This window comes from Haliaeetus leucocephalus, unplaced genomic scaffold (assembly GCF_000737465.1).
Source record: "Haliaeetus leucocephalus isolate CR32 unplaced genomic scaffold, Haliaeetus_leucocephalus-4.0 Scaffold151, whole genome shotgun sequence".
Lineage (NCBI taxonomy): Eukaryota > Metazoa > Chordata > Aves > Accipitriformes > Accipitridae > Haliaeetus > Haliaeetus leucocephalus.
The window spans coordinates 138,536-153,860 of NW_010972587.1; the positions used below are offsets into that span (position 1 = coordinate 138,536).

Below are 15,325 nucleotides of genomic sequence, written 5' to 3' on the forward strand. Positions count from 1 at the left end.
CTCTCCTCTGAGGGATAAAAGTTTTTGTCCTCAGAGTCCCAGCTCCTGTGACCAGAAGGACAAAGTATGCTGTGCTCAAGATTTGGTAGGACATAGTGCCAGCACTTACGGGTGCAAAGGAACAGTTGCTGTGGCACTCAAAATGTGGTGCAGGCAGACTGCCTGCTTAAATCCACGGTCGCTTGGCAGTAGCACCGTGGCAAGAAGTGTCCTGCCAAGTCGTGAGCTGGCGTGCTGCCCTCCATTCAGGCTTGGACTGTAGGCAGCCAAGTGACCAGCAGCTGTGGCTGCGAATAGCAGGAGGGCGTTAGTCCAAGAACAACAAGAAGAAAAGCTTCTTCAGCTACATATAGAGGTTTTCTTGGCTCTTCCAGCCATGTCTTCCCATTTCAAGGGGAACTGGAAGGTGGAAGGTGCCCTAATGCAGCCACCCCTTTTGGATCCCATCCACTGGGATCCCCCAGTTACACAGTTCTCACTGGGGGCATGTTGTTGCTTAGTTTGTGGCTGCAGTAGGTAGGAGTGTGTTTGCTTGAATGTGTAGAATGAAGTTTGCAGCTGCAAGGAGAGAATTTGTTCTTTGTCTGCTCTCTTTGTTTCAGCATGATGACTGAAGTGACCTGTAAACAATTGTCTTCATCCTGCAAATGGCTTCTACACCAGCTTCCCTGCTAATGGCTGCAGGAGGACTGTTTTTATCTTTAAGCTTGCCAAAGTGCTTGAATGAACAAGGTTTACAGTTCTTAAAGGGGTTGACAGATGTCAACAGGGGCTTCGGATTCCTGACCTTTCATACAGCCCTTCAGATCCCAGGCTTGATTCTCACTCCGCATCCATTTCCACAGGCTACTACAGCCTGGAGACGTGTTCTTTCGATGACAACCTCAACCACATCCCCCAAAATCCCCAAACAAACAAAAAGCCTGAAATGAATTCTCTGGGAAATGGCATGAAGCCAAACAGTAAATTTAGAGCTGAGATGTGCATTGCAGAGGTTTCACTTTAAGTGGGAACATGCATAAATCTGTATGCTTAATGTCCTAAGTGAAATCACCTAGGGGGAAGAACAAAGTCCACAGAGGTCCTGCCTTCAGAAGCTCAAGGGCATCACTGTCTATGCAGCCATGCTTCTTACTTTAGTGTTGAACACAGGGAAGTGATTTCCACTAGTCTGTCATAGAAAGTTAATGTCGTGGGACAGGCTCATCATCTATTTAAAGGCATTTCTGCAGCAGCCTGCGAGATCTTCATCCCAGCATCTCTCATCAGCTGTCAGGCTGGTGGAATTTCCTGGCTTTCGAAGTGGAATTTCCTGCTTGTGGTCCAGGAAAATGGCAGCGAGGACCTGGAGGAGAATGTGAGCCAGATTCCCTGCCGACCACAGAGCTTCCCTCACCATTTGTCATAGAAACACTTAAATAGCTTTCTAGCCATGGTTCTGGGAAATAAAAGCTTGTCCAGCACTAGTACCTTTAGGCTGTGTATCTCAGAGAGGAGTTATCAGCAGCTGGGCCAGAGTACCCACCACAGGGCTGATACCTCTCATCATCTTTATCTTCTTGCCTGTTGAGAGGCAGAATAACATCCCTGGAAGGTGTGGGAGTGCTGATCCTAGGGGTGACATGGCATTAAGGACTATTAACTGTGCACAGGAGCATCTCCAGGCCCCTCTCAGTGATGGCTGTTGTAGTTTCTCTGCTGGCAGCATCCTTAGTGGGCTGGAGCTAGGCGCTTTCCTGAAACAAAACCTAAACTGCAGATGTTGGCCAGCTGCATTCAGATGGACCAAAGCTCTACCCATCTCGACAGAGAAACCAAAAGCAGGTCCTTACAAAGGCAGAAGCCTGGGATGAAACTGGAAAGATCAGTCCCCCAATGCAGCACCCCAGCTTCTAGCAGCAGGCTCAGACATAAGCCATTCTTATGCAGAGTAACTGAGGCGCAGGAGAGTCGTGTAAGGCTCAGGTGTCTTCAAGGAGGTACTGCAAGATGATTAATGCTCCAGTATGTGCTTAATTACAAATACATGTTGGTCACCAAATGATATCTAGGCTGAATTTAAGGTCTGAATCTTTTCCTATGAAATACGATCTGGATATCATAAATGTGAGAATGAGGGATATGTGTGTCGATAGCTCACTGGGGTAAAAATATGGCTAAGTTGTAATGGCTTGGAAATACAAAGTCTAAGATAATATGTATTGTCCTTAGTCCATTTGATGAGACATTTCTGAGTGTTTTAAAACTAATCTAATTTTTTTTTCTTTTTTGTGAAGGAGCTATTTAAGGAAAGATGGGAGGTGATACGGCTTTGAAGTTACCTGAGCAGATAAAACCTACAAACATAACTATGCCTTATGAGAGCCTATTTGTACTCTCAAATAGTTCTGATGAGCTACTTGCTTTTGTAATCATTCACAGGATGGGCCTCTGAGGCTGTTTGTATTATTACCCAGTAATACTACTGGATTAACGTGTCTGCGTAGTTTGTGTATTGTAACCGTGACTTAAATAGAGCTCCTTGCTGGGCAGGGTGAGGCAGCAGGTGGGAGGCTTGCAGTGCAGCCGAGGGGGTGACCAGGGAGAGGTGTCTGGCTCTGCAGCACCTTCCAGAGCTTTCAGCAAACACCAAAAACCATGGCAGGGCTGCTCTGCGAGCACATAAGTTAATTCCACTTAAACAGAAGTTAAGGGTGGCAGGCTGCAACAGCTCTTGGGGTGGCTTGGGCGGAAAGCAGCTTGCAGCAGGCATGTAACAGCACCAAGAAACATTCATTAGAGTTGCTTTGGTCGAGAGTTGGTGGTGGGGGTTCATGGTGGTCTGGACAGTCTCTAAGTGCCGATGAGACCAGGCACAGCCTAGTGCGGCGCGGCAGAAGCACTGCAGCATTGCAGGGCAGGGTTATGTGCATTGCAGTGGGGAGTGCTGTGGCACGGTGGCAGTCTGTATGCAAAGTGTTGGTCTGGCAGCAGGTTAATTTGGTTAATACTGTGTATTTATGAGGTGTCTGGCTTCTGAGCTCAGGAGGGGGTTTCCTGTGGCTTTTGGGGATGTTTGATGCCGCCTAGTGCTTTGGTGTATGTGGAAGTGAAGATGATGAGGTTTGTTCCTTGCTGGTGTGTGGCCAGCATCATCGTGTGCCACATTGCAGTATATCTCACCATGGGTGCCTTCAGGTGGGGCACTGGCCTATAACTGGTTACACGTATCTTCGCCAGGGTAATGTGGTGTATTACTGTATGTAAGTCATTATTTGTAATACTGTACTGTATGCAAAGAGGTAACCTTGACGAGTTTATTTCTGATCATGATTTGGGTGATGTCAGTAGTTCAGCTTCATCCACTCCGTACTTAACTCTCAAAACAGCTATAATCTTGCTCCTTTTATTTTTCATAGTGCACTGATTCAACCTCCTGTCAGAAGAAAACAAAGATTTGTTGAAAGGTTAGAGTTATATCTTGAAGGCTGCCACAAACAAAACCTAATTTTATACTTAATGCAGTAATTCTAGAGGATGGTGTCAATGAGAGTATAACTGAAATAATTTTTTACATGAAAATCTTTAGAAATAAAACTTTACTCAGAGGTTATTGATTTAACTACAGTCACATTAGCTGCTTCCTTGCTTTGGTTGTGTATGCAAGTATTGGACAAAGGGGGGGGGGGGGGGGTCCACTGGATGTGAATTCAGTCTGTTTAAGCTGCAGTGTAAATGGATGAGATTCCTTTCGAACCAGCCCTTGGCTAGAAAACTAGCGAGTATGACTCAAAGCTGCTGTACAGAGAAGGAGAAGGTGTTAATTCATCCAGGGTTTAAACGTGCCTCTTCCTGGCACAAAATAGCCTGGCAGTCATTTGACATCAGCCACCCTGCAGAGCAGAATAGGACAATGTCATTGTCCATTACAGCTGGTACCAGTTTGACTTTGAATTTAAATGTGCCAACAAAATAGAGTAAAGACAGGCTCCCTTCTGTTGTCTGCTGCACCTGTCTCCATATCTGTGGAGTTTGGGCTCTACTAGTTTTTAACTTGGCACCTTCTCGGTGTATTGGATATTTATTTATTTGAATATAGTGCAACAATTTTCCATGCCTCTCTTTGTAGCCCTAGGGAAATCACACATGTGGACTGGTTAAAGAAGATAGCATTGCCTTGGTGCATTTTTCCGTAGCAGTAGGTAATGTGTAGTCTATGTTAGTTAATAGTACTTGGACAGTTGTGATTTTTGTGATGCACAGCTGCTCAGGCTGGCTGGCCGTTATGCCAATGTTTGTTGGGCTTTTTATATTAGGGTTTGGTTGTTTGGGTGTTTTTTAAATCCACAGCTTTCTCTTATCAGAAAGTTAAAATCACAACATTTGCTGATCTGATTTCTTATTCATTGCCATCTCCTCAGCCTGCCAGTATGGCATTACACACGTTATTAGTAAGAGAAGAATTAAAAAGTGCAGGAGCAGAAGGATGTGAAAGACTGGAAGGAGAACTGCTATGCTGAAGTCTCTTCTGGACAGACTGTTCAGCTGGCATGAGTGGGATGTGCATCTCCCCTTTTTATCCTCCAGTGGGAGGCCAGAGCTTCAGCCTTTTGGAGCCAGCATGTTCTTTCTCCTTGCCGAGATTCAAATAGCCAGAAATTGTGGAACTTCCTTCATAAAGCTGCAGTCCCCCTGAACCCCTAACTTACCACCTTACTCGGAGCTTGGACACCTCCAGCCACCATCACCTTTCAGACATCATGCTCCTATTTTGTTTTCTAGTATACAAGTTTGAAGGAAGCCACGACTGTCCACTGGAAATCCAGACAGCATCAGAAAGCTAATGCAATTTCTTATATTTTATCTGTCATCCCTTGTTTGTTGTTTCTTGTATCTCTATTCATATATTCCTGTTTCTAAAATCTTTCTTTTTCCTGTTGCTATGGTAAAAGCCTGCCTAAAAAGGAAGATTTATAGCAGCAAGATCCACTGACCTACAAAATAATCAGAACATAGTTGCTCTGTACAGAGCTCTGCTTTTAAAGTAACTGGTAGAAAATCTGTAGCAGGAGAGAGAGATGGCCAAAGTACAGGGACCATGTACATAGATTTGGATTTATTCAAAACTCCAGTTTGTGGGTAAAATTGCTGCCTCTGGTCAGTGAATCTGTACAACTGGTTTCCTATACACAGAAATTTTCCATGATTGCAATATTAAAAGTAGTGGACACCCAAAAAAGCAGTCTTGGGTTTTTGTTTCTGTTAATAACCTTCCAGCTCCAATGTGATTTTCTCCTCTATGTACATGAATGTCATTGATACAGTGTTGTATTACAGTGGCTCATCCTTGCTGGAGGCATGGTCCTTTTCCAACAAACTGATTTGAAATGAAATGAAAACCAAATCATGAATTTTTTGGTTCACCTCCCACACTATAAATGAGACTATGGTCTCATTAATGATTAACGCAGCAGCTGGTAGCTCAAAGGAGATCTGGAAGAAAATACTGCAGTGTCTCCCTCCTCCAGTAAATATGTTGGCTTAACAGTTTTCTGTGCTCATACTAGCTTATTTCAGTATACACATTTGAATCACAGCAGAGTGGATCTCTGCCTTCATACCTGCTTTAAGATCAGTAAGGATGCATTAGTTCCCAGTTGCATCAGATAATTTTTTGCAATGTTATTATTACTTACTGGTTTGCAGTTCCCTGTGATGTTAGCAGTGGTTTTTAGAATGCTTTTCTGTTTCAAACCAGTAAGCATCTAAGATTTCCAACATGTTCTTGCCCACAGCGTGGTTACATCATTAGTAATCAAGTAGAAGTTCACAGCAATTTTGCATTTACATGGACATCACTTCTGACATGTTGTTTTGCTATTGATAAGTCCTTGTTACAGCATTAAACTGTTTAAAAAATATATACATATATTATGGTCACAAAAGCTTTACTCCTGTGTCCACAATGTTGGATTACACCGTACCTGGGCAGCTGACAAAACTCTAATAAACCAGTCTCTCAAAAGAACCAGAGGGATGTTTTTAGACCAAGTGTTCCCACAATGTGATTAACTGCTTAGCACTCAAGATATAAAAGTGTTAAGAAGAAAAAAAAAACCCCAACCTGAAAAGAAAAACCCTACCACATAGCAATTGTGCATATGGCAAACAATGCTAAGAAATCTGGACGCTTTTCCCTGTTACTCTAGATGATAACTGTGAGCATATATTCTCTTCTAAATTGCCTAATTTTGTTTTATGTTAATAAATATACCACAGTCTCTGGAACCTTGTGCAATTTTTCAGATAGCTATCTCTAAATATATGTACACTTATTCCTCTATATTCGCTGTAAATATTGGTGAATGCATGTATAGTACAGCAGTTCCTTCCCTGGCAGAGGTGGGGCAGATACGAAAGCTCAGCTGTGCACAGTTATGGTGGATAATGCATCCAGAGTTTATCACCAGGTGTTTCCATGGTGTGCATGATGATACCAACCAGCAAGGTCCACCTGGCAGTCAGCAGGCTGATCCCGGCCCAAGCCCAAAGGGTGCTTGTTTATCTTGCCATTTTTCAGGGTAGCAGAAGGGGCTGCTGCTCAAATGGTTGCACACCACCTGCTGCAAGGAGATCACTCCAAGCCAGACGTTGGGCTAATGCCAGAGGCCAGGAAGAGGATGGGAGAGGAAGGAGGAGGCAGGTGTTCTGCACACGTGAGCCCAGCAGAGTCCTGAGCCCTTGTAATAGCCGTTTGTGAGACAGACGGTGGGTGAGAGGACACTAGGGCATAAGCATGTGGTGGCAGAAGTGAGAGCTGCCACTGCTGTGTCCCACCACAGGACCTGACATCCAGATCCAGCTGGTGTAGCTGTGAGGCTGAAGTATGCTGGAGTGTTTGTAATTTTGGTTGATACTGCTCAATCCTCATTTGCTTTCCACTGACCTGAGTGGGTATGTGCTTCTTTTATTAGAGATCCGAGCTCAACTCATCGAGCAGCAGAAATGCCTGGAGCAGCAGACTGAAATGAGAGTGCAGCTTCTTCAGGATCTGCAGGATTTCTTCCGCAAGAAGTCAGAAATTGAGATGGAGTATTCCCGAAACCTGGAAAAATTGGCAGAGAGATTCATGGCAAAAACGAGAAGTACAAAGGATCATCAGCAGTACAAGTAAGAGAGATTTCCTTCCCCCTCGCTTGCATGTTAGCCGTTGCTGGAGTGCTTTGCCGCTCTTTGCTTCTGCTGGTTTTGAGTACTGCTAGGTTGAGCCCAGGTTCAAAGGTGTGTTTGAAATTCCCACCCCTATTTAGCAGCGTAGCAGTTCTCATTGCAGTTGAAGGTAGATGGGTGCCTAAATACTGTTTTGTTGATTGGGCCCTCTGCAATTATTCATGTAAGCTTCTGACAAGTGGTTTCAGTTTCTTAAAAGGTAAGCTGCACAAATACTATCCCTAACCTACCATACAGAATTTAAACTACCCAAAATACAGCCAGTATCTAGATCAGATGCAGAGCCCCAGAAAGGCTTGAAAGCTGTGTGCGGATCTGTTACAGTGGAGTTGATAGGATTTGAAAGTGTCTAAATAAAGGTCAATCACCATTACACAAAAAAAAAAAAGACAAGAATTTTGGCAAAAAAGACATTAGAAAGAAAACTATTTTGATTTGTTGTTGTTGCATGTGAACTTGTGCTGCCTCTTGACCCCTCTAATTCCTCAAAATGAAGATGTGAACGTTATGCCTTGCTTACAATTTAATGTATCCCTTTTATGGCATAGTAACTTGTGTGCAAAACAAAAGTCGTCAGGTAGTATCTGGCAAAACATGTGTAGAGCATTATTTTCTAAAATGTTTCAAATGCATTACTTGCTGGCATAGTCTCATGTGGTTATTTTCCTGACTTGAGCTGATTAATGAATGCATTTGCCTGTTATGCTTAGGGGTATAAAACAATATTTTGTGTTTGTAAAACTGAAAAATAAGTACCTTTTTCCAGTGTCCAGTCAGTGCTGTGCTAGAAATACACAGATAGAACTTTTGTTTCAGGACAAGTCTTTTCCAAACACATCTGGCAAAGGAAAGGTTAATCCAAATATAGCTTGCACAGTTCAAAGAGCAGTAATAAATATTTCTTAAAATTCAGTTAAGTGACTCAATGATTCTCTGAAATAACCAACGTGTGCATATGTCACCACTTCAGAGAACGCCCTGGATTTTATTGAGCTTGTGGCAAAATCTTTTTGCCTTGTGCATACAAACATCTTTCCTCATTCTTAAACATGTTAAATCCAGACTGGCAGATGTGCATGGGGGTTATGACTGGAGTCCTGCCTTTGGCTTTGTTCTGCAGTTCTCTGCTTTGAGAAGAGGTTGCAGCAAAAGTCACTTTAACCGGTGGTCCCCTGTGCTGTTCCCACCATTCCCCCCAGAACAAGCAGGAAGGTCTGTGGGACTGTCTTTGGGACATGCACAAGCAGTGAGGACCAAGCAATATCAGCATGGCCCTTCAGGGGTGCTTGTGTTGGTTGGCCTGGCTGATAAAACCCTGAAGCTGCTTGCTGTGAGTAACACAGTTAAGATGTCCATCCCAAACAAAATGGGGAAGTTTCCTTAACTCACTTCTGATTCATGCAAAGCAAAGCACTGATGATTAAGAAAAGGCTTTTGTCTGTTAATCATTCACTGTTGCTTTGATTCTGATGGTGAAAGCTAAAGGTAGACAATTAGATGAGGAATTAAAGGACATATTTCTAACAGTGAGAATAGTTAATTATTAGAATGATTTATCAAGAGTTGATGGAGTTTCTCCCTCAATTCATCACCATCTCTGGCTGTTTTATCTTCACGTGGTTGATCCTTTTGACTGTAGGAGAATCCCTCCACAAGAGGAAAAAAAGAGAGCAACAAGTTTCTAGAGCACTTAGAATCATAGAATCATTTAGGTTGGAAAAGACCTTCAAGATCATCGAGTCCAACCATTAACCATGCCCACTAAACCATGTCCTGAAGTACCCTGTCCACTCGCTTTTTTAATATCTCCAGGGATGGTGACTCAACCACTTCCCTGGGCAGCCTGTTCCAGTGCTTGGTAACCCTTTCAGTGAAGACATTTTTCCTAATATCCAATCTAAACCTCCCCTGGCGCAACTTGAGGATATTTCCTCTTGTCCTATCACTAGTTACTTGACAGAAGAGACCAGTACCCACCTCAGTACAACCCCCCTTCAGGCAGTTGTAGAGAGCAATAAGGTCTCCCCTCAGGCTCCTCTGTTCCAGACTAAACAGCCCCAGTTCCCTCAGCTGCTCCTCATAAGACTTGTGCTCCAGGCCCTTCACCAACTTGGTTGCCCTTCTCTGGACACGCTCCAGCAACTCATGTCTGTCTTGTGGTGAGGGGCCCAAAACTGAGCACAGGACTCGAGGTGCGGCCTCACCAGTGCCAAGTACAGGGCAACAATCACCTCCCTGCTCCTGCTGGCCGCACTATTTCTGGTACAGGCCAGGATGCCGTTGGCCTTCTTGGCCACCTGGGCACACTGCTGGCTCATATTCAGCCGGCTGTCAACCAGCACCCCCAGGTCTTTCTCTGCTGTGCAGCTTTCCAGCCGCTCTTCCCCAAGCCTGTAGCACTGCATGGGGTTGCTGTGACCGAAGTGCAGGACCCAGCACTTGGCCTTGTTGAACTTCATATGATTGGCCTCAGCCCATCGATGCAGCCTGTCCAGATCTCTTTGTAGAGCCTCCCTACCCTCCAGCAGATCGACCCTGCCTCCCAACTTGGTGTCGTCTGCAAACTTGCTGAGGGTGCACTCAATCCCCTCATCCAAATCCTCAATAAAGATATTAAACAGAACGGGGCCAAACACCAAGCCCTGGGGAACACCACTTGTGACCCACTGCCAACTGGATTTCGCCCCATTCACCACAACCCTCTGGGCTCGGCCATCCAGCCAGTTTTTCACCCAGTGAAGAGTACACTTGTCCAAGCCATGAGACACCAGCTTCTCCTTAGTTGCAAGGCAAACTTGAAATTAAAATTCCAATGAAATTTGGAATAAGGCAAATTTTATGCATAGGTTTTTGTTGTCTGTGAAACCGTTTCTGAACTACATGTATTTTTATTTTGCTTTGTGTAAAAGGAATGAGAAGTCACCTGTGATTTCACTTTTTGCAATATTAAAAGTTTGGAGTGGGTCTACAATGCAAAAAATCTGTCAAGGAAATTCGGAACTGGACTGTTGTGGAAAAAGTCCAGTCCTGCTGTTTGTCTTCTAATTGAGCCATCTGGGACTGGCAGTAGCAGTGTATTTATGAGTGCTGTGAATTTATGAATGCTGATCACAGAATATGTGTGTTTGTGACATATCATTCTACTTTTACAGCAGTTACACAAATCCATTACACTGAAACAGCTACACCTGAAATTTTGCTCATGAAGGATTTGGGAAGCACTTGCAGTGCTTGTTTATTTCTAATGTCAAAAATTAATTACTGTTACTCTTTCAGCAGTGACCTTTATTGATTTTGAGTATTTACATGTACTCCATCTGTAAGCAACTGTAAGCTTTGTGGCAAGATTATTTTATACTCTCAGGTGGCTTGCAGTGTTCTGAATTCTTACGCTTTTTCTATATTTTTGTATCGATGCCTCATGGGATTTGTAGAATGTGTCTTAAAAGTGATCTGAAGCTTGCCTAACCCAAGTTATTCCAAGAACAGATTGACTGACTCTTCAGAAGCAGCCATTTTTACATGACAAGTTATGACTGTAAATGTCAGGGAGATGTTTGTGTTAATAAACTAACTTTTGCATTTCTCTACCTAATACATGTGTATATCTCCTCCTTAGGAAAGATCAGAACCTCTTGTCGCCAGTGAATTGCTGGTACTTACTCCTGAACCAAGTGAGAAGAGAAAGCAAAGACCATGCAACGTTGAGCGATATCTACCTGAACAATGTAATCATGCGGTTCATGCAGATAAGCGAAGACTCCACCAGAATGTTCAAGAAGGTAATGTCTCTCCTGCAGTCCTTCAGCCAGGCTTGTAAGATGCATAAGGGAGGGAAAAGTGTCCTAATATGTAGCATCTGAGGAGAAGTTTCAGCACACGTAGCATAAAATCTGTTTTAGCACACATATAAATTCTTCATGACTGTTCTCGCAGAGCAAATCCTTAGTGCTGAAATGCCTGGGAACCTGCTGTATGTGCTGGTGACCTTAAGAGCTGAATCACAAATATCCAAAAGGCAGGGAAAAAAGCCTGTTCTCTCAAAAGCAGGCTTGTCTACCCATGCAGAAAGGAGACAGGTTTTGCTTAGGAATCCCAAAATAGTAATGCTGTATTAATGAATTATTTGTAAAAATAGGATTTCATTGTAACTCTGTCATGAGAGAAACCGACTCAAGCCAAAGTAAGGGTGTGCCTTGTAGTGCCTTGGCATAAAGATGGTAGCGTATGCTGTGATTCTCCTAAAAGTGTTTCCTTCCCAATATTAAATATGAACATATACTTTTGATAACGTAACTACTTCTATGAGATCATTTAAGCATTGTCTCTGTGCATGTTTGTCCTTGTATGTGCCTGTTACGTGTTTTCATAACACATACAATGTGAAAATCCCTCTTGTGCTAAGCAAGCACTCTAGGCAGCCTTAGTTTGAGATCTACGTAATGTGTTTGCAGTCATTGTTGTTATAATGTTCTGAAATAAAAATAGATTATAAATGCATATCTGTCAGTCACAGTGGGATGCTGGTAGGCAAGCATCATACAAAAAAGAGTTCAAAAAGAATAAAGGTTAAAGAATGTAAAGTGTGTGACTAAGTAATGGCAAGGGTACCAGATTAATGTTTTCAAAATTGGGAACAGATTTCACATATACCTGATCACAGTCCTAGATAGATAGCAATGGAGTGGGGAGAAGAATTATTTAGGGAGTGTATAGGAGGAAAAAAAGTAAAAACATGAATCAAATTTATTGGTGTGCATTAAAACCTGTAACAGTAATAGAGCTGAAATGTATAGTTTCTCAATCAGTAGTGGTATATAAGTTGATTCATATAATATGTCTGATGCATAAAACTGTAGTTCACAAACCACTAAACTTACTGATATGGAAGTTTATTATAGAAGTTGAAAAGATAATGGGAAAAACAATTTGAGCATGCTGCAGTACTGTCTATGTGGAGATATTTCAGACTTGCTTGAAGCAGTAGAAATTTTTTGGTATTGAATCTGGAACAGTTTTTCAGTTGTTTATGTTATATCTCAGAAATCTGTTTGTCACTAGGTGTGTGTTATTAGACTAGCCTGTTTGCTTTCAGCGTAGTTCAGTTCTTTAGCACTAGAAATCTTGCTTTTCCTTCCCTTCTCTCCAGATGGACTGTACAAAAGTATCTAGATAAAGTTTTCCATGGAGAAGTGTGTGTCCTTCTTTATTCAATTAACTTATTAATGGAGATTGCTGCAGCTTATCTCTCAGAAGGAGGAAAATATGTGGACATTTTCAGTGCATTAACAGGAGGCATATTGTCCCATCTTCCTGACAGACTTGTCTCTTTCCTCTATGTTGTGCCCAAGAACGTGCAACATGTAAAATTTTCTCTTTGTAGCATAGCTTCTTGAAGAAAAGAAAGCAGCTGCTCTTGCCTTTTTATTCCTAACTTTGATCTTCTACAGGGGAAAGAAGAGAAAGGAGATTGAGGGAGTCCTGCTGTGCATAACCTGGAACTCGCATTAGTGGAGCCCAGATCCTCAACAGTCCTATCCTACCTTTCCGCAGGGTTTGCCAGCTGACACTCAGCATGATAGTGTCACGTCAAACAGCTGTTAGCTGAGGTGGAGCATGGGCAGAGTGAGGTCACCAAAGGCTGTGTGAAGGGATCTAAGCCAGGCTGGTAACATGAGGGGAAGGGTGGCAGGAAGACACACGGCACCTCGGCATGGTGTAAGTGAGCTTCATGGGCATGTGGCCTGAATGTGGCAGTGGTTGTTCACCAGTATCGATTCTGAGCACACATTTTGAGGACAGTGTGTCAGGAATGAATACTTGTTGGAGAAGGTTGGTGTTTCCACTGAGTCCCAGTGTGCACAGTTCTTAACGTCATGCTTGCTGCAGAGTGCTGGTGATTTATTTGCTGTTAGTTCCCAGCTGCAGAACTGATTATACTTTGAATGATGATGAAGCTCCACTTTCTCTTCTGTGAAAAGGGAAGGGAGTTATAAAATGAGGTGAACAACATTGGACAGAGAGAAAACCAAGACCTCTGCAAGAGGTGAAGGTGTTAGCAAATTGTCTTGCTTTATTGCTGAAGAACATAAGCTGTCTACAGCTACGTTTAGTCCAAATGGGCAGCTTCAACCATAATGGTCTCTAAAGGTCCCTTCCAACCCAAACCATTCTATGATTCTGTGATAATTTCTGTCAGATGTGCATGAGCAGTCTAACTTAAGGTATGTTGCAGACTGTCTCAGAGCTGCTTAATGGATGTCCACCAGGCAATAGAAAGAGATGAGGTGCAAAATGCACGTGCCCTGTACTGCAGTCCCCCTTGAAGGAGAGAGGTCACAGGAGCAAAGAGAAGGTGCACTTAGAATGAGAAAGGTGACATCCAACACTCTCCTCCATCAAAATTGTATTCTCCCTAAAAAAACGGCATGGAATTTGTTGGAGATCTGTAAACATCAAATAGAATATTTAACCAATTTCTGCCACTTTCTGTAGGTTACTTTTGAAAGACTGGATTTGGAATAAAATTATGTCAGAGAAAAGTATAATCAGTCTCAATGGGTGTCATCCCTATGAAAGCGTATGGGATTTGTTCACTGTTCACAGATTTCAGATTAGAGACAAACCATATAGATTCATAGAATGGTTTGGTTTCAAAGGCACCTTAAAGATCATCTCATTCCAACCCCCCTGCCATGGGCAGGGACACCTTCTGCTAGACCAGGTTGCTCAAAGCCCCATCCAGCCTGGCCTTGAACACTGCCAGGGATGTGGCATCCACAACCTCTCTGGGCAACTTGTTCCAGTGCCTCACCACCCTCACAGTAAAGAATTTTTTCCTAATATCTAATCTAAATCTACCCTTTTTCAGTTTCAAGCCGTTACTCCTCATCCTATCACTACACTCCCTGATGAACAGTCCCTCCCATTCTTTTCTGTAGGCCCCCTTTAAATACTGGAAGGCTGCTATAAGGTCTCCAGGTCTCCCCAGAGCCTTCTCTTCTCCAGGCTGAACAACCCCAACTCTCTTCAGCCTGTCCTAATCGGGGAGATGCTCCAGCCCCCTGATCATCTTCATGGCCCTCCTCTGGACCCACTCGAGCAGGTCCATGTCTTTCTTATGTTGGGGACCCTGGAGCTGAACACAGTACTCCAGGTGGGGTGTCATGAGAGTGGAGTAGAGGGGCAGAATCCCCTCCCTCAGCCTGCTAGCCACACTTCTTTTGATGCAGCCCAGAGTATGATTGGCTTTCTGGGCTGCGAGCGCACATTGCTGGCTCATATTCAGTTTTTCATCCCCTAATCCCCCCAAGTCCTTCTCCTCAGGGCTGCTCTCAATCCACTCATTGCCCAGCCTATATTTGTGCTTGGGATTGCCCTGACCCGTGTGCAGGACCTTGCACTTGGCCTTGTTGAACTTCATGAGGTTCCCCCAGACCCACCGCTCAAGCCTGTCAAGGTCCCTCTGGATGGCATCCCTTCCCTCCAGCGTGTCGACTGCACCACACAGCTTGGTGTCATCGGCAAACTTGCTGAGGGTGCGCTCAATCCCACCGTCCATGTCGCCGACAAAGATGTTAAACAGCACTGGTCCCAATGCCGACACCTGAGGAATGCCACTCATCACTGGTTACGCTTGGACATCGAGCTGTTGACCACAACTCTTTGAGTGCGACCGTCCAGCCAGTTCCTTTCCACCAAGCGGTCCATCTGTCAAATCCATGTCTCTCCAGTTTAGAGACAAGGATGTTATGCGGGACAGTGTCAAACACTTTGCACAAGTCCAGGGAGATGATGTCCGTTGCTCTTCCCTTATCCACCAACACAGTAACCCTGTTGTAGAAGGCCACCAAATTTGTCAGGCACGATTTGCCCTTAGTGAAGCCATGTTGGCTGTCACCAGTCACCTCCTTATTTTCCATGTGCCCTAGCATAGTTTCCAGGAGGATCCACTCCATGATCTTGCCAGGCACAGAGGTGAGACTGACTGGCCTGTAGTTTCCCAGGTCTTCCTTTTTTCCCTTTTTAAAAATGGGTGTTGTTTTTCCCCTTTTCCAGTCAGTGGGAACTTCCACAGATTGCTATGACTTCTCAAATATGATGGATAGTGGCTTAT

At 43.7% G+C, this 15,325-nt stretch overlaps 1 protein-coding gene across 3 annotated transcripts in view; it reads left to right on the forward strand.

Annotated features, from left to right (window-relative positions):
- Positions 1–15,325, forward strand: part of SRGAP1 (SLIT-ROBO Rho GTPase activating protein 1) — a 151,227-nt gene that overhangs the window by 69,411 nt on the left and 66,491 nt on the right. For all 3 annotated transcript variants that reach the window (XM_010561706.1, XM_010561707.1, XM_010561708.1), the window contains exons 2-3: positions 6,954–7,149; positions 10,829–10,991. In XM_010561706.1, the coding sequence (XP_010560008.1) occupies positions 6,954–7,149; positions 10,829–10,991 (359 nt within the window). The remainder of the gene's footprint in view (positions 1–6,953; positions 7,150–10,828; positions 10,992–15,325) is intronic.